Source organism: Lynx rufus, unplaced genomic scaffold (assembly GCF_022079265.1).
Source record: "Lynx rufus isolate CCGP_SWC_20201006 ecotype Redwood Valley unplaced genomic scaffold, mLynRuf1.p SCAF_12, whole genome shotgun sequence".
NCBI lineage: Eukaryota > Metazoa > Chordata > Mammalia > Carnivora > Felidae > Lynx > Lynx rufus.
The window spans coordinates 24803204-24830964 of NW_025814826.1; the positions used below are offsets into that span (position 1 = coordinate 24803204).

The window sequence follows — 27761 nt, forward strand, 5'->3', positions numbered from 1 at the left end:
ATTTCCATTTTTATGTAAATTATTGCACATCATATCACATATCAAAAAAAGAAAAAGAAGGGAAAAATATATAAACCCTACATATCAGTGAAGAAAGCATCACACCACGTGATATTTATCAGCAGTCTCGCAGGTCTCGTTTCTTGCCCTTTTTTGATCTTCTAGTAGTTTCTTGACGAATGGTATCATACTCCAATATGGCCATTTTGGAAAGTCTCTGTAAGAATTGAGATGGTGCTCCAGCAAGAGGATCGCTGAAACCAGAACCTGTAAAGAAAAAGAAATCAGCTATTAAAGTTAAGTTAGTGCATGGAATGATATGCTCTAAACTATCTCTTTCTCTAAATAAATAAATAAATAAATAATCTCTTTCTCAAATGACCATTAAACACTACTAGTTTTTGATATATCACATTCTTTGAATTAGAAATAGAAAGTGTTTACCTTCTAAAGTGAGTGTGATATTACATCATCTCAAAAAACATTTAAAACAACCTATATGTTTGTATTTAATCATATAAAACTAAATTTGAGTCTGCACTTCTTTTTTTTAATGTTTATTTATTTTGAGAGAGAGAGCATGTATGCATGTGTACAAGCAGGTAAGAGGCAGAGAGGGGGGGGCAGAGGGAAAATCCCAAATAGGCTCTGTGCTGTCAGCACAGAACCCAACATGGGGCTTGATCCCATGACCATGAGATCATGACCTGCACCAAAATCAAGAGTCGGACACTTAACTGACTGAGTCACCCAGGCACTCCCTGACTATGTATTTCTTAAAACATGGGATGGCTGTGGAATTTATTCCAAAGCAAAAGGCACAATCTCCATAAATAATTAACTTGTTTCATAACTTATATGCTCATCAAGTTATTTTCTCCAAATATGCTGTTTCTCATAAATGCTAAGTTTAGTAAAATAGTAAAATTGTAAAGTAAAATAATCATTCACTAACTGAACAGCATTACTCAAGCTTCTATTATAGAGTGGTAGTAATAATAGTAATAGATAACATATTGAATGATCTCTCTGGGACAAGTACTTTACATTTATTTCATCCACGCAACACTATAAAATAGGTAACTAGTAGTATCTTGGACCACAGATATAAAAAGAAGATTTACCAGGGCTAAAAAATTTGCCCAAGGGCAAAGGATTTGAACCCAGATTCATCAAAATCAAACTTCCTATGCAAATACTACATATTGCTCTAAATATGTAACTATGTATAAATACTTCTATTACAAAATATATAAAACTTTGAAAATATACAGATTCAAACTGTTTTAAAATACTACTATTTAATTTCAAATGGTCACGTATCAGAAAACTTATAACATAAGTAGAAAGTTCAGAGACAGACAAAGAGATAGAGTAGAGGGGAAGAATATGATCAGGATACCGTTCGTAGCAGTACAATGAACCTGACACTTAGAAAAACACTCTGGTGGAGTGCCTGGGTGGCTCAGTCAGTTAAGCCTCCAACTCTTGATTCTGGCTCAGGTCATGATCTCACGGTTTGTGAGTTCAAGCCCCATGTCCAGCTCTGCATTGACAGCACAGAGTCTGCTTGGGATTCTCTGTCTCCCTGTCTCTCTGCCCCTCCCCTGCTTGCTCTCTCTCTCTTTCTCAAAATAAATAAGCATTAAAAGAAAAACCTCTGGCTACAAATGCACTATATTCTAGACCATAAGCAAATGTCAAAAAATTTCAAAATTGCAGTTAAGTTGAAAGTTGTCAATATTAAGATAAATTTTAAATTCTCAAATACTTAGAAATTTATACATACATTCTAGATTATTCACCAGTCAAAAAAGAAATCAAAGTAAACATTAAAATATCTGTAACTAAATAATAAAATATTACAAAACTTGTGTAATGCAAAAGAAGTTATACATGCAGAGGTTTATACCCAAAATCTCTATGTCAGAAAAGAAGGCTTGAAAATTAATAAGCTAGATATAAAATATACATTAGGAGAATAATAAACCCAAAGAACATGGAAGACAAAAGCTAATACAGGAAAGAGAAGAAATCAATGAAGTAGAAAACAAATTTACAATAAGAAAGAGTTTTTAGATAAGTTCTGATTGAAGAGACTAATAAAAGAAAAAAGTCTCATAAAAGCAATCAAAAAAATGCAGAAGGCACAAAGAAATAACATTAAAAAAGAGGAAAAGGTTGGGGTGCCTGGGTGGCTCAGTCGGTTAAGCATTTGACTTTGGCTCAAATCATGATCTCCCGGTTTGTGAGTTTGAGGCCTGCATCAGGCTCTGTGCTGACAGCTCAGAGCCTGGAGCTTGTTTCAGATTCTGTGTCTCCCTCTCTCTATGCCCCTCCCTGGCTTGTGCTGTGTCTTGCACTATCTCTCTCAAAAATAAATAAACATTAAGAAAAAAAAAAAGAGGAACAGGTAAAGCATGTGACTCTTGATCTCAGGATTGTAGTTGTGAGCCCCATATTGGATGCAGAGATTACTTATAAATAAAATCTTAAAAAAATAATAATAAAAATAAAAATAAATAAAAATAAAATCTTAAAAAAAAGAGATAGATAGTACAGATAGAATAAAAACTAAATTTGTGCCAATGTATCTGAAAAATTCTATACAATGCAAAAAATTTTAGAAAATATAACTTACCAAAATTGATTGAAGAATTAGAATGCCTTATAAATCCTAAAATTAAAATGATTGGATCAATATTAAAATAATAATTCTTGCCTTGCAGTCTATTTTGTTTGATATTAGTGTACCTATACAATTCTTTTTATTAGTGTTTGTATGGCTTATATTTTTCCATCCTTGTACTTTTGATCCTTCTTACCCTTAAATTTAAGGTATGCCTCTTGTAAGCAACATATAGTTATTTTCCTCAGTCTGATACTTTGTTCTTTCATTGAAATATTTAGTCTGCTTATATCTAATTGTTGTTATGTTTAACTTTAAATCTTCAATCTCACTAGTTGTTTTCTATTTGTCCTGTGTTTTATGTTCCTTTTTTCCTCCTTTCTTGTCCTCTTTTGAAATGATCAAGTATTTTCTTGTTATTTATCATATTTCCCCTTTCTATTATTAGCTTGTTACTTGTATTATTTTATTGTTCTTTTAGTGGTTACCAGATTATCATATGTCTCTTTGATATATTACAATCTACTTTAAGTTTGTTATTTCACCATTTTCCAGATAATGCAAGTATCTTACAATATTTTAACTCCACACATGCCCCTCCTACCTCTGTGCTACTATTGACAATATATTTCTACATATATTTTTAAACTTCATAATACTACTGCTACCTCTTTTCATTCTTTCCCAAGTTGTACTTTCATTTTGTATCATTACTCCCTTAATATTTTTTAGTGAAGCTCTGCAGAAAAGAAATTCTTTCAACTTCTATCTGAATGAAAATGTATTTGTTTCACTTTTACTTTTAAAAATATTTTCACTGAATTGAATACAATTCAAGTTTGGCAGTTACTCTTTTAGCACTTGAAAATGCCATTCCACTGTCTTCTTGCTTCCATTGTCTACATTTAAAAAGTCAGTTGTGTATCTTACCATTGCTCCTTTGAAAGTAACATTTGTTTTTTCTCTTTTGGGTTTTTTGTTTTGTTTTGTTTTGTTTTGTTTTAATTTAGTCTTTTTCTTATGATGTGCCTACCTGTGGTTTTCTTTGTTTCTATCCTGCTGAGGATTCATAGAACTTCTTGTATCTGTGCCTTTGTATTTTTCATCAATTTGGGAACTTATCAGTCAGTATGTAAATAGTGTTCCTGTCCTACTCTCTCTCCTCTTATTCTGGAATTAGAATTACACACAAGTAAAGCAGGTTTACCTTGTCACGTAATGACTTGCACACTCTGTTCAGTATTATGTTTTTCCTCCCTCCACTTTAACTGGGTATTTTCTAATGACCTTTCATCTTACTAATCCTATGATGTTGTTTTCCACTTTTTCCCCAACTTTAATGCAGTATATTTGACAAATAGAAATTGTATATATTTAAGGTATACAACATGATGACTTGATATACATATACATTGTTACATGATTACCACAATTAAGTTAATTAACACATCCATCACCTCTCATAGTTACCTTTTCTGGAAGGAGATGAGAACACTTGAGATCTACTCCCTTAGCAGATTTCAGTCTACATTACAGTATTTATTAACTACAGTCACTAGGCTACACATTAGATCCCCAGAACTTACTCATCTCAGAGCTGTAATTTTGTATCAACATCTCCCCATTTGCCCCAGCTCCAAACCCTGGTAACCACCATTTTATTCCATATACTTGAGCCTTTTTTTTCCCCCCTTGAGATTCCACATATAAGCGATTGATTCCAGTAAGAAAAAGTTCCATGCAAAATTTGTCTTTTCTGTCTGGCTTATTTCACTAAGCATGATACCCTCTGGATTTAACCATTTTGTCACAACAAATAGGATTTCCTTTTTTACAGCTATATAATACAGGTATTCCCCAGCCTTTCAAAAGTTCATACTAAGCCACTTTACTTTTATGAAACACTGACATTAGTACCTGTTTTTGCTAACTGAAAGAAGTCCAATAAAGATTTTCACTTTTATTTTAAAAAGGTAAAAACAGAAATAGCATTCAGTGTTTGCTTTGCAGCAAGCCATTTTGGAGGCAACATGCACCCTTAACAGTGAGAGTGGCATCATCAAGTTTCATCCTGGGGAACTACACTCAGTGTCTCAGCATCACATTGCCACAGCTTTGAAAAATTTCAAAAGTCAGAAACTCAAATGCTATGCAGGCTATGCCATGGCCCACATGAGAGATGGTGAGAGCCTATCCCAGGGTCCTGAGATAATAAAGGTATGTGCACATGGGACATAGACCCACTAAGTTTACAAAATAGACAAAGCTTAAAAGAAGCATTAACAGAACAAAGCAATTAAATCAGTGGAAAGAAAGGAAGTTAAAAATATAAACATTAGACAACCTATTACATGTAGTAGGAGAAAAAAAATGAGCCAACTTACCCTTTGGTTTCTCCTGAATTGGTACTACAGTGCATGTCTCCTTAGTCTTCCTTGTCCTAAAATTATATATTTTCATAAAATAAGTTTATATAAATCCACAGTACACTAATTTTTAAAAAAATTTTTAGTGTTTACTTATTTTTGAGAGAGAGAGAGAGAGAGAGAGAGAGAGCATGCACAAACAGGGAGGGGGAGAGAGGGAGGGAGACAGAGGATAGGAAGCAGGTCCTGTGCTGACAACAAACAATCAGATGTGGGGCTTGAACTAATGACTTCAGCCAAAGTTGGACCCTTACACTTAACCGGCTGAGCCACCCAGACGCCCCAGAGTACACTAATTTAAAATACATAGTAAGAGATAAGAAGTTGTCTCACTTGGTGAAAGACATCACATGGAAAATGAATAAACATTAAAGAAGGCGAATGCATTCTATTGTAACTAATCCAATCAGAAGCAGATATGAACCAACTCAATCCGTCTGTTTTTGTTAATAAATTTTACCAGTAGGTAAGTGTTATGTCTAACTTTCCCCGTATTTATCTTATTTTTTTAAGTTTATTAATTATTTGTTTATTTTGAGAGAAACAGAGACAGCGCAAGTTGGGGAGGGGCAGAGAGGGAGAGAGAGGATCCCAAGCAGACTCCACACTCAGTGTGGATCCCCAGGCGGGGCTTGAACCCACGAAGCTATGAGATCATGAACTGAGCCAAAACTAAGGGTCGGATGCTTAACCAACTGAGCCAGCCAGGCTCCCCTATTTACCTTATTTTTATCTTAACTTTATCTAATCATGATTCAGGGAATGCTAAGAGGAAGGTAGTCAAGATTAGATTAAGAGAGTATCTAGATATGCCAAACATCAACTATCACTTATTTGTGCACATTTTACCTATTAATCACCATAAAATCTGAATTTTATCTTAATTAACTTTTGTTCCTACTGGAACAGACCTACATAACAAGTGGGTTATTAGAAGAAGTATGTCATGATTGAATCTGCTGTGGGGGAGATAATCCATGCAAACTGCAAACTTTCTTTAACTATATTAAACTTTAGAAGTCAGCCAGAACTTTTAGATGCCCTTTACCTCTAGGATTACCGCTATCAGTTATATTACCAGAGTGTGCCTTGAAAGTCACTGAAAATGTATGATTATAATTAAAGAAATTTGAAAACACAAACTTTTATCCACATTTTAAAAACAAATGTTCACAAATGTTCATATGGAGGGAAACAAGGTATTAAGGGGTTGTACACAAGACAAAGAAAAATGAGTTACTTTCCTGCTTTGCCATGGCTGTTCCCTCACAGGACACTGTGCAATATGCAGAGGAGAATAAAATACTTGCAGGCAACTCGACAGGTTGTCACCAGAAGGGCTAAAATAAAGACACTTGTTTCAAAGACAGTGAAGAGAACTAACATTTACGTTTGCCAAGCACTTCATAAACATGACGGCACGAAGCCACCATTCTTGTACTTCGTATATGAAGGATACTTGTCATAGCATGAATTTAATATATTGAAATGATCTCTCACTGACTACATAAATTCACACTTGAGTCCATGTAAAATGGTGAGGAGTCATTGCACAGACAGCTTAATCGAAAATGGGAAGAAAAAAAACTGAAATAGAGTAAAAACAGTAGGAAATAAAATGAAGACTTAAAATTAAGAGGTAATTGAGCTAATACAAGGAGTGCTTTCGGGGCTTCCAGTTTCTTAAAGATGGATCATATGCATTGGAAGAAGGGTAACAAGACTGGTCTGTACCAAGAAAAGTCCATTGCCAGAGGCAGTCCTACACCCTCCTCAAAGGGCCCTGGGGCTCCCGATGAAAATGACAAGAGTGAGGTGAATGTTAGGGACACAGGTGTGTCAGTAAAGATGGAAACTCACTGTCCTTAAGCAGGTATTTTACTCATGTTTCCAAAAGACTCTCTCCTTTCTATCCCTGCCATTCCTCCTCTTTTCCCATTATCTACTCCACTAGCAGCTTACTCTTTCTCTTCCACTATCCCTCAATCTGCCTTATTGCATCATTGACTCATGGAAGAAAGAGTAATTTTGCTTTTAATATTTTTATAGCTTGGAAACCTGCCCTCAGATAATATTAAAAAGGATGGGAAAGGCTTCATGTATGCTGTTGTTCATTGTGATATTACTTAGGAAACCAAAAAGTCAAAGCAACTTGTAAGTACAATGATAGGAAATGGTTAAATAAACCATGGATCTATCAGTGGGATATAATGTAGCCAGTAAGGACCGTCTGAAGATTATGCACTGACCTGAAAAAGTGAATATATGTGATAATAAGTTAAAAAGGCAGAGTACAAAATTGTAAGTACACTAAAATCACAGCTAAAATAAAAGTCCATGAAAATGAGGAAGAAAAGAGAACCAACACCCGATAATAAAAATGGATATGTGAGGGGGCGCCTGGGTGGCGCAGTCGGTTAAGCGTCCGACTTCAGCCAGGTCACGATCTCACGGTCCGTGAGTTCGAGCCCCGCGTCGGGCTCTGGGCTGATGGCTCAGAGCCTGGAGCCTGTTTCCGATTCTGTGTCTCCCTCTCTCTCTGCCCCTCCCCCGTTCATGCTCTGTCTCTCTCTGTCCCAAAAATAAATAAACGTTGAAAAAAAAAAATTAAAAAAAAAAAAATGGATATGTGAGGATAGGTATGTTATCAAAGCATTGTTTTTCTTTTTCCAAATTTTCTTCAAAGTTCTTATTTGTTTTCATAATTTCATAAGTAATGCACAACTTTTCATTTTTAGCATATTGTAGTTCTCCATTTATATGACCAAAATTTATTTCAAGAGTAATTAGCAAGAACAGTAACACTAGTGGAAAGCTCAAGAAATATATTCTAAGACTTCGATATTTGTGTGCTACATATAACTAGCTGACTTTAAAGCACATTATAGCAGGAAAAGAATATGAAAACATAAATTTTCCCCTAAAGAGAGTAACAACACAGACGACTATAAATGCTTCGTCTTTTTCAGGCTGGCAGAGTGAACAAGTACTAGACATGCAATAAATACCTGATGAATAAATAAATAAACCAAAGCAGCAACAAAATAGAGTACGAGACTGTCTTACTATAGATCCCTTTGGAGAAAGGGGTTTTCTTTTAATGGTATGTCAGTCAGTCTGATTTATAAAAAGGAAGGCAATTACGATAATGTTTTTAAACACCAATATTCAAAGTGGGTGGGACTTTTCTGGCTGACAAACTCCATTCTGATAGTCAGTGCAGGGTTTTCATTAGGCTGACATCTCATTTAGAATCTCCCCTCACACTAGATCAGTCAAACTATAAACAAAATATTGCAAAGAGTTCATTTATTTTCATTGTGAAAAATCCCAATATTCTCATAGGCAATCTATTCTAGGGCAACGAATACTTTCAAAAGGATTTCCTTAAATCCTTTCAGGAAATGTCACTTGAAAACTGAGAAAAGTGCCTACTTGTCAAACTGAATAAAACTGCTACCTTAGATTTAAAAAATTAAATCTTTTATGAAAAAAAATATTAGTGGGCAAGAAAGAATTAAATTCACTAGCCAGGAAACCTCTACATTTAGCTGTTACTACAAATAAATGTCAAATGAAAGAGAATTGAGTAGAAATGGTGTACCTGACTGGAGGCATCTCGGTATCAGTATGCAGCAGTCTTGGATGAACTTCCAGTGGACTTGAACTTACACTTTTTTGGCAACTTTGCAGTCCTGGTAAATATGGCATTTTGACACATTCTTTGAGCTCTTCTAGACCAAATGCTGTGGTGTATTCAAATTAAAAATAGTATCATAATCAACTATATTATTTCTTCATGAAATGTCTTCTTTTGTGACATACTAAAACACATAATACAATATACTAAATCAGTCATTAAGTAGAGAAAAATAAAGCTACTGTAATTTATCTAGTGTCTTTCCCAAGAGAATACCTTTTAACTCCTACTATAGGGACTGTAGGGAAGAGATGATTAAGGGGCTGATTAAGAAGTAGAATAAGGAAAAAGGACAGCTTCATGGATCTCCCAGTCATCACTGTCCCCTGCCTCATTATTTTATATAATTATAATTTCCAGAATATTAGAGACATTTATGTTGAAATAGAGTTTAAAAGCACTTTTAAGACTCTTATATTACCTGCTATTTTAAATCTTTCTACCTTCCTGCTTTTATGTAAAGTAAGAGGTATAAATACATGATTATTGAGCTAGCAATGACAGATAAATGAATTTTACTTCAGGCATTGATTTTAATTTTCTCTCTGCAAAATTTCATACCAAATCTAGGAACACTAACACTGAAGCATCAAGATTGCTTCTCCTATTGACCTCACATAAAATTGGACAAAGACACTGTCAAATTATTAAAACAAAACAAAACACAATTTCAAAATGAAGGCAATGAATGGAAAAAAAACAGATTAAGAAATTAAAGGTTCGGGTGATCTTTAAATTAAATGTTGAGAATTGGTTTTTAAACTTCCCCTCTCTCTTTTTTCGTTTTAAGCGGGGGGGGGGGGGGGGAGGAGGGAGGGGCAGAGAGAGCCGGAAAGAGAGTCCCAAGCAGGCTCCACGCTCAATGCAGACCCTGATGTGGGGCTTGATCCCTTGACCCTGAGATCATAACCTGAGCTAAAATCAGGAGCCGGACACTTAACTGATGAGCCACCCAGATGCCCCTTAAGCTTTCCCTACTAAGTAAGTCTAGCACAGGAATAAAAATAGCATCTAATGGGACTGGAGTTATATTAAATGTTCCAAATGCTATTTTGCAACGTTTGATATTTTCTCATTTGGAAAAAAAAATTGCTTCTCCTGATCAAAAAACATACAAATTTTCTTTTCAGCAATTAGATTTGGGTATAAAAGGGCAGATAAACTAAAGTATCTTTAATGGGAATCTAGTGAAAACGTTGAAGAAATAGAGCAACACATTCAAAACCAGGAGTGATGAAATGGGTTGGGGAGTTTGAATTTTGTGATTTTGAAGAATTACATCTCTACTTATAAAGCTGAAGACAGAATTCAGGATAAATAAGATAATACAATTATAACTTGAAATATAAATTAAAATTAAGCTATTAATACATTCATACACATATCAAAAGTCCTCAAATCAGTCTTTATCGAGCATCTTTAGAATATAAGATACTTTCCATATAACTCACACAAAAACCAAAGTTTTGGTTAGAATTACTAATACAAAAAGGTGCTGTCAAAGATTTGGGTTTCTTAAAACATAAAAACCAACTTGAGGTGCTTAAAAACAAACACAATTTAGGAAAAGTAGAATGACTCAATGGAGATATTACTGCACTGATATCAAGGGAAGTAGTTCTTCAAAATTTGCTTCCATCATGATTACAGAATTACATTAGGTAAATTAATTCTAATTTGCTTCCATTTTTATTTTCCATAAGCTCAGGATATTATCCTGACATAAATGTTACAAAAATTATGTCTCTCGACTGCTTAAAAAAAATACATGTGTAAATTGAAGGCACTATTGTTATATTTTCTTCAGCAAAATAATTGTAAAAAAACAAGTTACCTTTCTTCATTTTTTGTGTTTCCAAAACTGCTTTCCTCCAACTACTCTCAAACAGAAAACAGTCAAGGGAATTTCTGGTGACATTAGAAGTATCAAATTTGATTTCAGGGGATAACACTGGCATTGTTTCTTCTTCTTTCAGCAGTGTTGATGAAAGTGAGATGCTGCTTCAGATACAGGACACAAAATACAAAAAAAAAAAAAGTATTGCAGAGATAAATACTCTTTCTAATTTGTTTTCCATCATGCAGAGTAAATACTAACATAGACTTACAAGAAAAGTTCACTTATAACATGTAAATACATATTCTTGGGATTTTAAAGTAAGAGGCCTTTAATAATGTAGCTAAAACAGATAGTAGGAGTCATTTAAAACATTTTAATGAATTCTTTCAAATCCTAGGTCACAGATATTTAGCAATATAAAAAAAACTGAAGTCCAATGGCAAGTTATTGTATACAAGACAATAAAATGCTTAGGACTCTCTCAAATATATTACCATTATACACAATAACCAAGTGGTACTTATCTCTGGGATGCAAGGATGGTTCAACACCCCAAAATTAATGTGATATACCACTTTAATAGAATAAAGGATAAAAAAATCACATGATCATCTCAATAGATGCAGAAAAAGCATTTGATAAAATTCCACACTCTTTCATGATAAAAATCTCAACAAACTAGTAATAGAGAGAAATTAGCTCAACATTATAAAGGCTATACATGAAAAGTCCACAATTAATGTCACAATCAATGGTGAAGAATCAAAAGCTTTTCCTCTAAGGTAAGGAATAAGGCAAGGATGACCACTCTTACCGCTTCTATTCAACTATAAGTAATAGCCAGAGTAATCAGGGAAAAAAAAGGAATCTAGACTGGAAAAGAAGTAAAACCATCCCTATATACAGATGACAGAAACCCTAAAGACTCCACCAAAAAATGATAGAACAAATAAAGGAATTCAACAAAGTTGCAGGATACAAAATCAATAAACAAAATCACTTGCACTTTTATACACTGACAATAAACTATCTGAAAAGGAAATTAGGAAAACAACCAAATTTACAATAGCATCAGAAAGAAAAAAATACTTAGGAATAAACTTAACCAAGGAGAGAACAACTTATACACTGAAAAACAGTGATGAAAAATTAAAGACAAAAACAAATGGAAAGACATCCCTCATGTTTATAAACTGGAACTTAATTTTGTCCAAATAACCATACTACCCAAAATGATCAACAGATTCAATGCAATTGAAATCCCAATGCATTTTTTACATAAATAGTAAAACAAGTCAAAAATTCATACGGCTTCACAAAGGACCCTAGATAGCCAAAACAATCTTGGAAAGAAGATCAAGCTGGAGGCATCAAACTTCCTAATTGCAAAATATATCACAAAGCTAAAGTAATTAAAACAATATGGTACTGTTAGAAAAAACAGACCATGGGAAGAATAGAATCCAGAAGTAAATCGACATGTATACAGTCAGCTGATCTTTGACAAGGATACCAAGGGGTACACAATAAGGAAAAGGCAATGTCTTCAACAAATGTCATTGGAAAAACTAGTTATCCACATGCAAAAGAATGAAACTGAACCCTTACCTTACACCATGTACAAAAATCAACTCAAAATGGATTAAAGACTTAAACCTAAGACCTAAAACTGTAAAACTCTTATAAGAAGACATAGGGGAAAATCTTCATGACATTGATCTTGCAAGGATTTTATGGATATAACACCAAAGACCCAGGAAATAAAAGCAAAAAATAGATAAGTGGGACCTACATAAAACTAAAAAGCTTCTGCATAGCAAAGGAAACAATCAACAGAGTGAAAAGGAAACCTCTGGAGAAAAACATTAGGAAGAAAATATTTGCAAATCATATATCTGATAAGGGGCTAATATCCAAAATATATAACTCCAAAGCAAAATAAAACAAAACAAAACTAATAACCTTGGTTAAAAATGGGCTTGGACTTGAATAGACATTTCTTCAAAGAAGACATACAAATGGCCAAAAGGTATATGAAAAGATGCTCAATGTCATTAACCATCAGGGCAATGCAAATCAAAAGCATAGTGAGATACCACCTAACACCTATTATGATGGCTACTAGAAAAAAATTGTTTAATGTTTATTTATTTTAAGAGAGAGAGAGGGGCGCCTGGGTGGCGCAGTCGGTTAAGCGTCCGACTTCAGCCAGGTCACCATCTCGCGGTCCGTGAGTTCGAGCCCCGCGTCGGGCTCTGGGCTGATGGCTCAGAGCCTGGAGCCTGTTTCCGATTCTGTGTCTCCCTCTCTCTCTGCCCCTCCCCCGTTCATGCTCTGTCTCTCTCTGTCCCAAAAATAAATAAACGTTGAAAAAAAAAAATAAGAGAGAGAGAGAGTGAGTGCTAGCAGGGGAGGGGAACAGAGAAAGGGAGAGAACGCCAAGCAGGCTCCACACTGTCAGCACAGAGCCTGATGTGGGGCTTGATCCCATGACCCTCGAGATCATGACCTGAGCTGAAATCAAGAGTCAGACACTTTACCAAATGAGCCACCCAGGCGCCCTAAAAAAATTTTCTTAAAGACAGGTATTGATGAGGATGTAGAGAAATTGGAACTGTTGTCCACTATTGGTGGAAATGCAAAATGGTGCAGCCACTATGGAAAAGAGTATGGAGGTTCCTCAAAAAGTAAAAGTAGAACTACCCTAGGATCCAACAATCCCACTTCTGGGTATTAACCCAAAATAACTGAAATCAGAATATCGAAGAGATACCGGCACTCCCATACTCACTGTTGGCACTCTTTACAATGGCCAAGATGTGAAAACAATCTAAAAATCCATCAACACCTGAATGAATAAAGAAAATGTGGTGTAGATATTAATCAGCCACAGAAAAAGAATAAAATCTTGAAATATGTAACAACATGATGAACCTTGAGGACATTCTGCTGAGTGAAATAAGCCAGTCATAGAAAGGCAAAGATTCCACTTATATGAGGTATCTAAAATAGTCAAACTCATAGAAGCGCAGAATGGTAGTTTCCAGGGGTTGGGGGGAGGAGAAAATGGGGAGCTGCTAATTAGTGGGTATAAAGTTTCGATTATGCAAGATGAGTAAATTCTAGAGATCTGCTGTTCAACATTGTACCTATAGACAACAATACTGTATTTTACACTTAAAAATATGTTAAGAGGGTAAATCTCATGTTACCACAAAAAAATTAAAATGTTAAAAAATATATGTAAGTAAGAAATCACTGAATTCTCCTGAAACCAATATTGTGCTGTATGTTAACTAAAATTTTAATCAAAAAAAATTTTTTTAAATGACAAATATGGAGTAAATTATAATTTTCAAAGTCTTAAAAGACTCTAAGAATCACAATCCATACTCTATTCTAAGTCCTTCTTTCTCCTTTTACTTGTAAAGGTGAAAATGACCAGAGAGTTTTCTTTCAGCCCCAAGGCAGACCCTCCTTCTCTTCTTAGTAACCTCTCTATCAGGACAGAAGAAACAACCAGAGACTAACAATTAAATGCCTCTTGGGGTATTTTTCAAACCAGGTTAAGAGAAAACTTTCTTAACATGGAGTATTTTTAAAAAGGTTCACACAATGAATACAGGAGGGTTCATCATACTACTATCTCTACAGTTTTTTGTCTATGTTTGAAATTTTCCATAATTAAAAGGAGTAAAAAAGCCCACAGGTGCAAGAATGTACAACTTAAGGAATGTGCTGGGAAACACACACACACACACACACACACACACACAAACACACACACATTTTGATCTGATGTTTCCTCAAAACATAACCAACTATAGTGGAGGGAGAAAAATTAAGGTTACTTTATAAGTCTTAAAAAATAAAAAGGAGTGGGGCACCTGGGTGGTTCAGTTGGTTGAGCATCCAACTCTTGATTTCGGCTCAGGTCATAATCTCACAGTTCGTGGGTTTGAGCCCTATGTCTGCCGGCAAGGAGCCTGCTTAGGATTCTCTCCCTCTCTCTCTGCCCCTCCCCTGCTTGTGTACATGTTCTCTCTCTCTCTCTCTCAAAATAAACTTTAAAAAAATTAAAAAATAAAAAGGGCTGATAGAAAAACCTCACAGAGAAAGAGATTTTTTAATTAGGTTCTAGGGCAGACCATAAAAACTCACTCAAAACAAATGCTTTTGCAAATTAATGGTAAGGAGACTCAGGATTGAGATAAACTAACTGTTTAAAACAGCTATAAAACAATTACTATATTTTCAAGGCACCTCAAAACATGGTTGTATTTAAATATTTTTTTGTATTAAAAATATTCCAAATATTTTTTTAAATTAAGATTATCTTTTTATCACCTAGCTTAGAACTAGAAGGACATGTTAATTAAATGTTTGTTCATTATTCATTATTTATTCATCTATTCATTCATTTATGACAATCCTATGTCAGGCACCAGATAAGGTCTCTGTTCTGAAGCTCAGTAAGGGGAGACAGACATTAAATGAGCAAAGAAATTAATAAAGTTTATTTTAGATAAAATACAACTAAAGTATAGCTGATTCTTATTATTCACAATAGTTATGTCCTATAAAGTTGCCATAAACGCTAAAGTAGCAGATACAGAACCACTGCTCCTAGAGAAAATATTAAATTAGGTTCCTGTGAGCCTCTGGTCACAACATTTTTATCAACTGATCAATACTTTCTTTTTAGTGTGTTTCTGTTTAAAGATACCTTCTTTAATATATATTGTTGAGTCATTAACATCAGACCCATGGCCAACAGCAGTATAACTCATGCCTGAAGGAAGCTTATCTAACACATGTATTTTCTCCATAAGACACAGCATCATCTTCTTGTGCTTAGGAACACCAGACAGAACTTCAGCACTACACTTCTAGCAAAATCACCAAAAAAAAGCACAAACATGTAAAAACACATGGCACTAAATAGATAGTGAAAAGGACATTTCCTTACAGTATGAACACTGTAACAAGAAGGCGGACTATGACCTTGTTCGACCTCAGTGGCAAAGTGTATGTCAGGCAACCCAAATTTTTTACAACTCTGCACATGTCTGCAAGTGACTGGGAATGCACCACAACTACTGATTTCCGAATTACAAATAAATTTTAATGAGTAGGTGAATTAGCAAATACAGAATCCATGAATATTAAGGATTGACTATAGTTCATCATGGCAATGTGCCAAGGGGAAGGAAGTACTTTGGACTGGGTAGCTAAGGAAGACCGTATAGATGAGGTGGTCTTGAGCAGAGATCCAAACGGACCAGAAGCAGAGATATTCGGAGAAAACGTAAGGAGGGAGAGAATTTTCCGCAAAGAGAACAGTGAGTGCAAAGAGCCCAAAGCCAGAATAAGGTTGGCATGTTCTAAAGGAGAAAAAGATCAATTTCTGTGCTGTCCAATAGAGTAGCCACTAGCCATATGTGGCCATTGAGCGCTTGAAATGTGGCTAGTCAGAAGTGAGATGTACTGGAAGTGTGAAATACACAGCAGATTTCAAAGACTCTGAATGGAAAAAAAAAGAATGTAAACCATCTCATTAATCATTTTTATTTTGATTTTATGTTGATAATATATGGATATGTTGAATCAAGTAAAATAGATTATTTAAATTAATTTCACCTGTCTCTTTTTACCTTTGTAATGTGGCTTCTAGAAAATTTTAAATTACATATATGGCTTACAACAAAGAGGGGAATAAGATAAGGCTGGAGAGAGAGCAGGTATCAGATATTTTGCGGCTTTATACATCATAAAGAGTTTGGATTTTATTCTAGGTGCACTGAAAATCCATCAAAAAGTTTTGGGTGGGAAAGAAAATATATTGGTGTTGGGTAAAAAGTAAATCTCAAGTTAAAAGGTGCATAAGGGGTGCTGTGGAAACACAAAGGGAGTAGTTAATTCTCAGGAAAGGCTTTGAGGAGATGACCTTTAAGCTAAGTCTTAAGCCAAATCCAGGTCAGGGGGAGTGGGTCAGGGCACTCTAGAGTGTCACTGCTGGATGATGACACAGGGGTATCAAAAAGAGTGCTCTATACAAGGAATGCAAGCAGTTAAGTATGGCCAGAGTGACAATGTCTTCCTTGACATTCTTCAAAGAATCCTAAATCTGTATCTTCAGGCCTCTCTTCTGAGCAATAGGCACATATAAATGACTACTTATTAGATATTTTCCCTCAAAATATGTTAACCCCATCAAAATCTGTTTCCCTCAGTATTCCCTAACATAGTACATGACATTGCCATCCTTCGATGGCACAAAATAGAAAGCTGGTAGGCAACAGCGACAACCTCTCTCTTCTCCTAAATCTAGTCATTCAAAACCCATTAGTAGTGAAGGCCTAAACCAAAGAAACAGCAGACTGAAAGCCAAGCTGGGTAGAGGTGAATGAGGTGACATCCAGAGGACCTGGGGACTCTATATGACTGGTACTATTCACAAAGTTAGGAAGATGGGGTGAGGAACCAGTGTGAGTGAGAAGAGAAATTCACTTGTGCATAAAACGAGTTTGAGGTGCCTGTGTGACATTCACAGCAGGGGATATCCAGAGGTGGGAGTGAGGTTAGCCAAGACACTCAGTTTGGTAGGCATCAGCACAGGTAGAGCCTTGAGAACAGATCAGGCTGTCCAGGGTGAGTGTACAAGTGAAGAGTTATGAAGAATAAGAGCAAGTCCAAGGCAACTAATATTTGAAAGACAGAAGAAGAATCTGTTGACCATAGAGAAGACCAAAAAGGACTGGCAAAAGAGAAGAACCAAGTAAGGGGTGCCAATAAAAACCAAAGGCAAAGAGAGTTTTAAGAAACAGGAAGTGGTGGGATGCCTGGGTGGCTCAGTTGGTTAAGTGTTTGACTCTTGACTTTGGCTCAGGTCATGATGTCACAGTTCACGAGTTCAAGCCCCACGTCAGGCTACGCACTGGCAGTGTGGAGCCTGCTTGGGATTCGCTCTCCTTCTCCCTCTCTGCCCCTCCTGTGGTCTCTCTCTTTCTCTCAATAATGAATGAATGAATGAATGAATGAATGAATGAACTTTAAAAATAAAAAAAGGAGGGGCAGGGGCGCCTGGGTGGCGCAATTGGTTAAGCGTCCGACTTCAGCCAGGTCACGATCTCGCGGTCCGTGAGTTCGAGCCCCGCATCAGGCTCTGGGCTGATGGCTCAGAGCCTGGAGCCTATTTCCGATTCTGTGTCTCCCTCTCTCTCTGCCCCTCCCCCGTTCATGCTCTGTCTCTCTCTGTCCCAAAAATAAATAAACGTTGAAAAAAAAAAATTTAAAAAAAAAAAAAAAAAAGGAGGGGCACCTGGGTGGCTCAGTCAGTTGGGCGTCCGACTTCAGTTCAGGGCATGATCTCACAGTCCGTGAGTTCGAGCCCCGCGTCGGGCTCTCTGCTGACAGCTCAGAGCCTGGAGCCTGCTTTGGATTCTGTGTCTCCCTCTCTCCCTACCCCTTCCCTGCTCATGCTCTGTCTCTCTCTGTCTCAAAAATAAATTTTAAAAAACATTAAAAAAATAAAATAAAATAAAAAAGGAAAAGAAAAGGAAGTGATGACCAATTTCATCAGAGAGCAACATACTGCCAAAAGAGCTGTATTTAAACGTGAGAGACTCTTGAGCATGATATAGTCCTCTAAGGATAAAGACAATCAAAAAGGAGAGATTGAAAATACAAGAGGAAAAGAACTAATGAAGCATTATCCTGGAGGAGATGGGGGAGTGAGAATCAAAAATATCTGCCTTTTACAATCAAAGATTTTTTAAAAAATGTTTCTATTAAACAACAGCAGGCAGAATAAGGAAGCAGTGCAAAAAAACCAAGGATACATATAAGTTTGCCAGTGCTTCCATAACAAAGTACCACAGACTGGGTGGCTTCAACAACAGAGATTTAGGGTCTCACAGTTCCGGAGGCTGGAAGTTCAAAATCAGTGTCAATAGGGTTGGGTTGCTCTAAGGGCTGTGAGTAAAAGATCTGTCCCAGGCCTTTCTCCTCAGCTTGTAGAAGGCTGTCCTCTCCCTTTGTCTTCACGTCACCTTCCCACTATACATGTCTTGTGTCCAAATTACCCCTTTTTATAAGGGCACTGGTCATACTAGGTTAGGGCCCACTCTAATGACCTCATATTAACTTGATTACCTCTGTAAAGATCCTATCTCCAAATAAGGTCATATTCGGAGGTTGAGTTAGGACTTTGACATATGAATTTGGGGTGGGGGACAAAATTCAATACATAACACTACATCATAGCCTATATAAAATATGTGTTGGAGACAACTTTTAAAATTCTATTAAGTAAACATAAAAATTTATTCACTCCCTCAAAACCAGTTTCTAAAAATCAAAAAAAGGATAATATACTACAATTGAGATCTTCACAATTCTACAATACAGTAATAACTGTTGACATTCTTGGCAACATTTGAGGGAGAAAAATACTCTGAAAAGTCTTCTGTATCAAAGACAATAGTAAGTTCAGTAACATGTTGGTATTAAATGCATTTGCCATACACTAATCCTTTAAAAATTGGAAACCCATAGTAGTTACCTGTACTCTTCAGTCTTCAAATGATAGAAAATCCAAAATATGTGCTTAAACAAAAGATTTTTCGTCAGATAAAAGTCTGGCCAGACACCTAAGCTTTGGTGCCAAGATATCAGGGACCCCCCATACATTTCTATCTTACTGCTCCAATGCCCTCAATATATAGTATCTACTTTATAGTTCAAGATAGCTGGTTGTGTTAATGAACATTTATACTGGTGCTGATGGGAACCAGGATTTTTAGAGTGGAAGAAAAAGATACAGACTTATCATCAATAAAATTAAGCAAAAACCCTGAAGTCCCAACTACGAATTGGAAGTGTAAGACTTTCATCTAAAAAAGAAAAAAGACAAAAAAACTGTTTTCTATCTCTGTCCACTAAAACTAACAATTAAAATTTTTTTTTCAACGTTTATTTTTTGGGGACACAGAGAGACAGAGCATGAACGGGGGAGGGGCAGAGAGAGAGGGAGACACAGAATCAGAAACAGGCTCCAGGCTCTGAGCCATCAGCCGAGAGCCTGACGCGGGGCTCGAACTCACGGACCGCGAGATCGTGACCTGGCTGAAGTTGGACGCCCAACCGACTGCGCCACCCAGGCGCCCCTAAAACTAACAATTAAAATGTGACTTAAAAAACCCACAAATACAAAAACGCTGATTTGAAGGGGCACACGCACCGCAATGTTTATAGCAGCATTATCAACAATAGCCAAAGCACGGAAAGAGCCCAAATGTCCATCGACAGATGAACAGATAAAGAAGATTTGGTATATATATACAATGGAATATTACTGGTGATCAAAAAGAATGAAATCTTGCCATTTGCAACAGTATGGATGGAACTAGAGTGTACCATGCTGAGGGAAATAAGTCAGAAAAGACAAATATATGGTTTCACTCATATGTGGAATTTAAGAAACAAAACAGATGAATATACGGGAAGGAAAGCAAAAAGAATATAAAAACAGAGGAAGACAAACTGTAAGAGACTCTTAAATACAGAGAACAAACGGTTGCTGGCAGGGTGTTGGGTGGGGGGATGGGCTAAATGGGTGATGGACATTAAGGAGGACACTTGTTGGGATGAGCAGTGGGTGTTGTATGTAAGTGATGAATCACTAAATTCTACTCCTGAAATCATTATTATACTATATATTAACTAACTCGGATTTACATTAAAAAAAATTTTTTTTTAAGCCACAGACAACCAGGGCCTCTTGAAGAAATAGCTGATTCCAGGTCTGTGGAAGGAAATGTACAAGATGAGCCTAGAACATACTGCCATTCCAGAGACCTAGTAATCTATCAATGAAGATTATAATCATTAGTCATCAACCTAAAAAGGTTCCCAACCGACCAAAAATGAGAATTATAAGCGTGAATGAGAATATTAACTGCAATGAACCTAAATATATTAAATATGTATAATACACACATGTACAGGCTTATCTTCTTTTATTGTTCTTTGCTTTATTATACTTCACAGATAATTGTTTTTTTACAAATTGAAGGTGTGTGCCAACCCTGAGTGAAGCAATTCTATTGGTGCCATTTTTCTGACAGCAACTTATTTACAATACATCCTATCCACCTATATAATCCCTATTCCTGTCATCTATTCCTGGATAGGGAAAAATATTCATTTTATTAAACTTTCCATGCCTCAGTCTCCCTACCTAGGGAACTAATAAGCTCTACCTTACAGAGTTATTGTGAAGTTTAAAGGTAATTTTAAAAAAGCATCTAGCTAAATGCCTAGTATGCTGCTTTACTTCTCAAAAACGAACCTTCAGTTCAGACTGCAGTAAAGGTGTCTTTATATGCACAAACATGTGATGGCTGCTATTATTATCATAATTATCATGATTATTATCATAGGCCAAGAATCAAGTGTAATGGCTGGGTATGAGAGGTACAGCTTGACTCAACACCTCTTCCTCTCTTCCTCTTTTCCTTTCGGGGTAAAGCTGTAACCCTAGACCTCTCCTCTTTTTCTTCACACTGTCCTGTTCTTGCCTTATGGTTTCCATGCCTTCGTCTCCTTGAATATTACAAATTTAACTATTTTCCCATGATGTTCTATTCAGTTTGGTGGTTTACATCTCCCATTTCCTGTATCTGTCAAGTCTCCTTCTTTGGGGCTTATTTCCTTATATAACTTGTAAACTTTGTGAGCTCATCTTTAAAGAGATTGCTATTTATAGGAGTCTAGTATTCCCTGAGCTATGAGAACTTTGCTATACAGAGTTTTCCATTAGTCTCTGTCTCGCCCTGGGTTTTGGAGGTGCCAGACCAGTTAATATGTCAATTTCCTGGACTGTGGTCTCTGAAGCATGTGGTAATGTGACACCAGAGACCAGACTTGAGCTGTGTGGGTATGAAGCTGTGCAGAGTCTATGTGCAGGGTTTAACAGTGAACTCTTTTCCTGCCATAGTTCACATGGATGGCAAGCTTCCTTGTAACCTCCTCAGGCCAGTGAGGGGGCATTTTTCTAGTTATCATCTCAGTGTCTGTACCAGGTTGTATTTTTCAAAGAAGGATGCACTAAAACATGTCTATTCCTACATGTTCTTCCTTCAATGTGATAGTGACATTCCTCCTTCAAGAGGTGAGGTCTGTGTTCCCCCTCCCTGAAACTAACTTCATGAGTCAATAAAGTATAGTAGAAGTGACACTGCATGATTTCCAAGGCTAGGGCATAAAAGGCCATAGAACTTTCGCTGGCTCTCTCTTGGGATATTCAGCTTTGAAATCCAGCCACCATTTTGTGAGGAAGCCAGGTGACAAGAAGAAGCCACCATATAAGGTTGCAGCTGACATGCACAGCTAAGGTCTCAGTCCACAGCCAGCATCAACCATCAGACATGGGAATGAATGAGCCTGCAGGTGATTCTAGCCCCAAGCTTTCAATTCTTTCATCTGAGGCCCCAGACATCATGAAGCAGAGCCAAGCTGTCCCTGCTGTGCACTGTCCGAATTCCTGACCCACAGAATCCCTGAGCACAATAAATGGTTGTTTTCCATGACTAAGTTTTGGAGAAATTTGTGATGCAGTCATAGTAACTGGAACAGTGCTCCTTTGTGACTTCCAGCTTTCGGCAGATGCTCAACAGTGGCTTCCTATGTGAGCATTCCTTCATTTGTGGCACCTGGGGATTTCCTTCCCATGGTCTCTAGCTCAGCTACATTTCCATAAATTATCTTATTATATTTTACCCAGCATTGGAAATATACTGAAATACAATGGAGTCCCTTCCCTGTCAGCTCATTCTGCCACACTGCTCAGAAGTTCCCATAACTTTTCAAATGAGGACATAAAAACACTGATGAATTTGATTTCTTTTATATATAAAGATACTTAAAAATAAAAAAGGGGTGTCTGGGTGGCTCAGTTGGTTAAGCGTCCAACTTTGGCAGGGTTTAACAGCAAACTCTTTTCCTGCCATAGTTCAAGTGGATGGCACCAATTGGAACCAACCGGCTCAGGTCATGATCTCGCAGTTTGTGAGTTTGAGCCCCGCGTCGGGCTCTGTGCTGACAGCTTGCAGCCTGGAGCCTGCTGCAGATTCTGTGTCTCTGTCTCTTTACCCCTCCCCTACTCAGGCACCATCTCTCTCTCCCTCTGTCTCTTAAATAAAAACCAAATATTTTTTCAATTTAAAAAAAAAGAGAGAAAAAGAAAATGACCCTATAGAAAATGTATTTACTAAAGAACAGATAGTTCATTTCAGAAAAAAAAAAAATACAAATGGTCAATAAAAGTTCGCTAGTTCTCGGGGCGCCTGGGTGGCTCAGTCGGTTAAGCGTCCGACTTCGGCTCAGGTCATGATCTCGCGGTTCCGTGAGTTCGAGCCCCGTGTCGGGCTCTGTGCTGACTGCTCAGAGCCTGGAGCCTGTTTCAGATTCTGTGTCTCCCTCTCTCTCTGCCCCTCCCCCGTTCATGCTCTGTCTCTCTCTGTCTCAAAAATAAATAAACGTTAAAAAAAAAATTAAAAAAAAAAGTTCACTAGTTCTCAAATAAAAGCAAAATAATATAATGAGCTACGGCTTCTGCCAACCAAAATGGCAAGGAGTTTTCTCTAATAGTAGACAATGTAAGATGGGGCTCAAGGAAAACAGGTGGTCTCATAAAGTTTCAGTGTATGTATGGGTATAATACTTCCAGAAAGCAATCTAGCAACATATATGTCCTTATAATCTTACATACTTTTGGCCCATCTACTCCACTTCCAAGTATTTATCCTAAAGGAAGGATCATTGATATATACAAATATTTATCTTCAAGGATGTCAAATCCTGCATTTTTTATAATAGAAAAGAAAAAAAGGCTGAAAATAACCCAAGCATCAAAGGGCAGATGGTAAGATTATCTTTATTTTTAGCTTTGTTTAAAGCAAAATATTTATCAAGTGAACATAAAGACAAGTTGTGGATTCAGTGAGAAAGCTAGTTATTTATTTATCCACAATGCCAGTCATTGTTCTAGGAGCTAAAATACGAAAATGATGAAGATGCAAAAGCGTATAGCATGTTGGGGGGAACAAAGTAAACAAGCAGCTATAGTTCATTACGATAAACATTTCTTTTTAAGTTTATTTATTTATCTTGAGAGAGAAAGAGAGTGTGTGGGAGGGGCAGAGAGAGAGAGAAAGAGGGAGAGAGAGAGAATCCCAAGCAGGCTCTGTTCTGTCAGCACCGAGCCCCACGCAGGGCTTGAAATCCCGACTGTGACATCATGACCTGAGCTGAGATCAAGAGTCAGACACTCAACCGACTGAGCTACCCAGGCGCCCCCATGATGATAAATCCTGATGATAAAGCTGTGTTTCATTTCTGTGGTACAACAGAGAGCATTTGCTAACCTAACCAGATTGGGAAAGTGGGAGCCTTGCTTTTGTTTTGAGCGAGGGATGGTCAAGCGCAGTCCCACGGGTTTTCCTAAGTAGAAATTGTGACACAGAAGGTGGAATGTCTACTAAAACTCTTGCTCCTCCAGAGAATAGAGTTGTTTCTGAGAAATGGCTACCTCCCTGTGATCAGAACTTGAGTGAGTGTAATGTGTAATACTCTCTGCAAGAAGCTTTTAAGAAGCAGGTCCGCTTTCTCCGTACTTTCTCCCTTCCCTTCTGCTGACTGCAGTGACATAATAGGGAAGTGTTAATAAATGGTAGAGTCTGGGTCCTGCAACCAATTGGAAGAAAGCTGCCTGCTGACCAGGAATACCCGCCTTGGAATTGCTGGGTGAGCAAGAATAAACTTTTGCATGTTAAGTCACTAAAACGTTGAGGTCTGTTTGTCATCATATCTAGCAACAGACTAATACATGCCCAAGTGTGACGATATTAGCTCACTTATTCAAATATACTAAGCATGTACTATGTGCGAATCAATATGCCATGTGCATGACAAATACGAAGATGAACTAAATAGAGATTCTGCCTTCACAGAAGTTCCAATCCAAAAGGAAAAACAGTAGCCACTCATACAACTGTAAGAGAAGGCAAAGTGTGACATTACAGCCTGAGGGGAGATAGCTATCTCACATCAGGAGGGTTAAAAGAAGGCAGATATTATTTTCACGTAGAAGTTCCAAAAAGACTTGGAAAAGCTAGAAAATGACATTCAGATAGAATTTAGACAGGCAGAAATGTTGGTATGGGCATTCCAGGAAAAGATATAGATGTGAAAGATGCCCTGGAGAACAGAGGGGGTTCAGATAGGGGTGCTGTGAGAGATAAAGAAATGGCAGATTGGGGAGATCACAGACGAATCTGAATGCCAGCCAATGTGGTTTGCACTTCCTTCTTTGAGCAACAGGAAGGCACTGGTGGGGTTTTGAACAGAGGTGCGGCAAATTCACAGCTAAGCTTTAGGAAGACTGATCTGGCAGAGGCTGGATCTAAGTTAAGAGGTTACTACACTAAAAAGAGGCCAGAGGGCTTACATTAGAGTAGCAACAGTGAGAATACAAGTTGATTGAGTTTAGGAGGTTCAGCAAAGACAAAAGAGTCAAAGATGACTGAGACTGTGAACTTGGGTGACTAAGAGAATTATGAATTACATGCAAAGAGCAATTGCTAGTCTGGGGGTGGAGAGCAACAGAGAGCTCAGTTTTAGATAAAAGGAGTGCGGGACATCCAGGTTGAGCTATGGAATCTGGATCTAAATTGTAGGAATTGAGGACTGTAGCTTTGGTTGCGAGAAGAAATTTTAAGAGTTATCTGTTCACCTAGTAAGAATTAAGGCCAGAGACTGGATTAAAGTTGCCAAAGAAGACTTGAGAGGGAGAAAAAAGCCAGATTTCCTTAAAATGTACACAAACGAGGAAGATAAAGAAAAGGCTGAGAGGTGACTGGAGAGGCAGACAATACAGAGAAACGAGAATCATCGAAAGCACTGCACCGTGTCCAATTCTATAGGAGTTGGGAGCGGAAAGAGCTGCTAATAACACTGTAGCACCAAAAGCACGATCTCATTTAATCTTCAAACAACCCGATGAAACACAATTCTCCGGTCAATTACTGACCAGGAATTCATACCCAACAAAGAACACATTTTATTTAATTGGAGTAAAATGAGTCTGGATGCTAATCTTGATTCTGCCCTTCAATGGCTGCATAACTATAGGGTCATGAAGAAAATAACAGTGCCTCAGATTCTCGTAGGGTTAGTGAGAATTAAATTTCAAAATGCATGTAAAGTTTTCAGCACAGTGCTGGACATGTGATAAACATTCAGCAAGTGGAAACTATGTTTTTAATTTTTTTTTAAATAATAATGAACACAGATTTTTCCCAACACGGTCTGTTGATGGAAATATAAATTAGTAAAGAGTTTTTGTAAGGCAAGATGCTACCAAAAATTTTTTACATACACACATCTGACCCAGCAATTCTGCTTCAAGGAATTCATTTTATAGAACTGTTCCCATGTATGGGAATGTTCACCGTTGCATTATTTGTAACAAGGAAAGATTGGAACCAATCTTAATGAGGAATGGTTATGTAAATTACAAAACAATAAATTACATACGGATCACCTCTACCACATCAATGCAGACCTAAATAAACTGAGAGGAAAGGTATCTGCCACATGTCAAGTGAAAAGGACAACTTCTCAAAAGATATGATTCCAATGATGATAGAAAAAACAGATGCAAAAAGAGTAGAAAGATAAACACTAAAATAATTCTAAGAAGTCTTAGAAAGAAAGAAGGAAAAGGTAAAGAGGGCTTTCATCTCTAAGGCTATATACTTCTGTTTGAATGACAACTACTAATGTATTATAATGTAATTTTAAAAATGTAAGAACTTAAAAAAAGAAATGTCAGGAGTATTTTTGAAGAAATGCCGCCGGAAAGGGCGATTTAAATTCACCATTAGCAATGCAGATAAAAGTCAAAGCAGGGCAGGAATTCTCCTGCTTCGCAGAGGACAATACCCTGAAAATGGTGGCCAAATTGCATTTCTTTGGACAGAGGCTTCCGTTTTCATGTTTAATGACCCCAAAAAGGTTGTAGGGTAGAATGACCCATACAATAGAACAGACTCTCTACATTGCACAATTTTTTTCTAGTATTTTTAACCCACGAAAAAAGTAACCAACAACAAACTCCAGGTAAATCAGAAATGGCACAAAGCAAAATCGGCGGTGAAAACGGGGCCAGAGTTAAGACGCTGACCGTCCCAAGCTCTGCTGCACAGGGCGGGGTGCAAGAGGGAAAGTGAGGGAAGTACGGTGGCAGTCAAGGGCAGAGGGTAAACACATTCTCCCTCGCCCCGCTTCAGTTTAAATCCTGGGCGGGCCTGGAGGGCCACCCTGTAAGGGCGTGTCCACTTGACGCACGGATGTCCACGCTACAGCCTGTACGGAGCTTGAGGAGTGTGGACACGTACAGATCTGGCAGGCCGGTCCTCGGTGCCCGGGTTTCGTCCTGTCTCTCCGCTTCACCCGACCCCGCCCAGCAGCCTTGGTCCGATCCTTCAGCCCCCGCATACCCGCCAGCTCCCCTCCTAGTGCGTCAAGAGAATCCCTGGAGTGACCCACGAGCCTCGCTGGGCTAGTTTCCCCTGCCCAGGAAGGGGCCTGACCAGCTGACCTCTTGGGCCCCCACCTCCCCTTCAGCCCTGCCCCTGCAAGGTCCTCTGCCCCCCCGGAGCCCCTCGGCCGGGGCTCCCCCGGAGATCGCCCGCACTCACTGTCCCCACAGATCCACCGCGGAGGGGCGGGGCTTCTTCGCGTGCCTAGACCTCGGCGGTGGTGCCCAGGTCTGAGGCTCCCGCGGCGGGACCAAGGGGGGCAGCGGACAGCGCGGGAGCCAGCGACCGCCCCCAGCCGACCCGAGCCCCTGGCTCAGCCCGGCCTGGGCGCGGGGCTGGCCGTGGCGGCGGGGCGGGGCGGGCAGCCCGTCGCTCTCAGGGGCGCGGCTCTCGGGGCGAACATGCTCGGCGGCCGGCAGCCCGGCGACGCTCGGGAGCGCGGCACGCCCGCCGCTCAGCCCCGCCCGGCCCGGCCTGCGGCTCCGGTGGCTGCAGCCCCGCCCGCCCGTTGCGTGCCGGTTGCCAGGCGCCAGGGGCTTCCGGTTGCCTCCCGCGCGAGGTC

General features: G+C 38.2%; 1 protein-coding gene across 4 annotated transcripts; it reads right to left on the bottom strand.

Moving 5' to 3' along the window:
• Positions 1-27532, bottom strand: CUNH8orf89 (chromosome unknown C8orf89 homolog). Of its 4 annotated transcripts, none has more exons than XM_047074030.1 (6): positions 27359-27532; positions 10590-10753; positions 8660-8801; positions 5014-5069; positions 2642-2677; positions 1-267 (listed from the first exon to the last, which is right to left on the bottom strand). In XM_047074030.1, exons 2-6 carry the CDS (start codon positions 10711-10713, stop codon positions 119-121), a joined length of 507 nt encoding a protein of 168 aa, XP_046929986.1. In that variant the 5' UTR covers positions 10714-10753; positions 27359-27532; the 3' UTR covers positions 1-118. The 4 variants fall into 4 exon arrangements, with proteins under 4 accessions (XP_046929986.1, XP_046929987.1, XP_046929988.1 ...); XM_047074031.1 differs by having other exon boundaries at positions 10590-10756; XM_047074032.1 differs by lacking the exon at positions 2642-2677.
• Between the last annotated feature and the right edge of the window lie 229 nt (positions 27533-27761).

Coding starts and splice junctions, on each gene's coding strand:
- CUNH8orf89 (XM_047074030.1), bottom strand. CDS start 10,713: ATGCCAGTGTTATCCCCTGAAATCAAATTTGATACTTCTAATGTCACC. Junction 2,678..5,013: donor AATTCAGGAGAAACCAAAGG/GTAAGTTGGCTC, acceptor TTTTAATTTTAG/GATTTATAAGGCATTCTAAT. Junction 268..2,641: donor TAATTCTTCAATCAATTTTG/GTAAGTTATATT, acceptor TTTTCTTTACAG/GTTCTGGTTTCAGCGATCCT.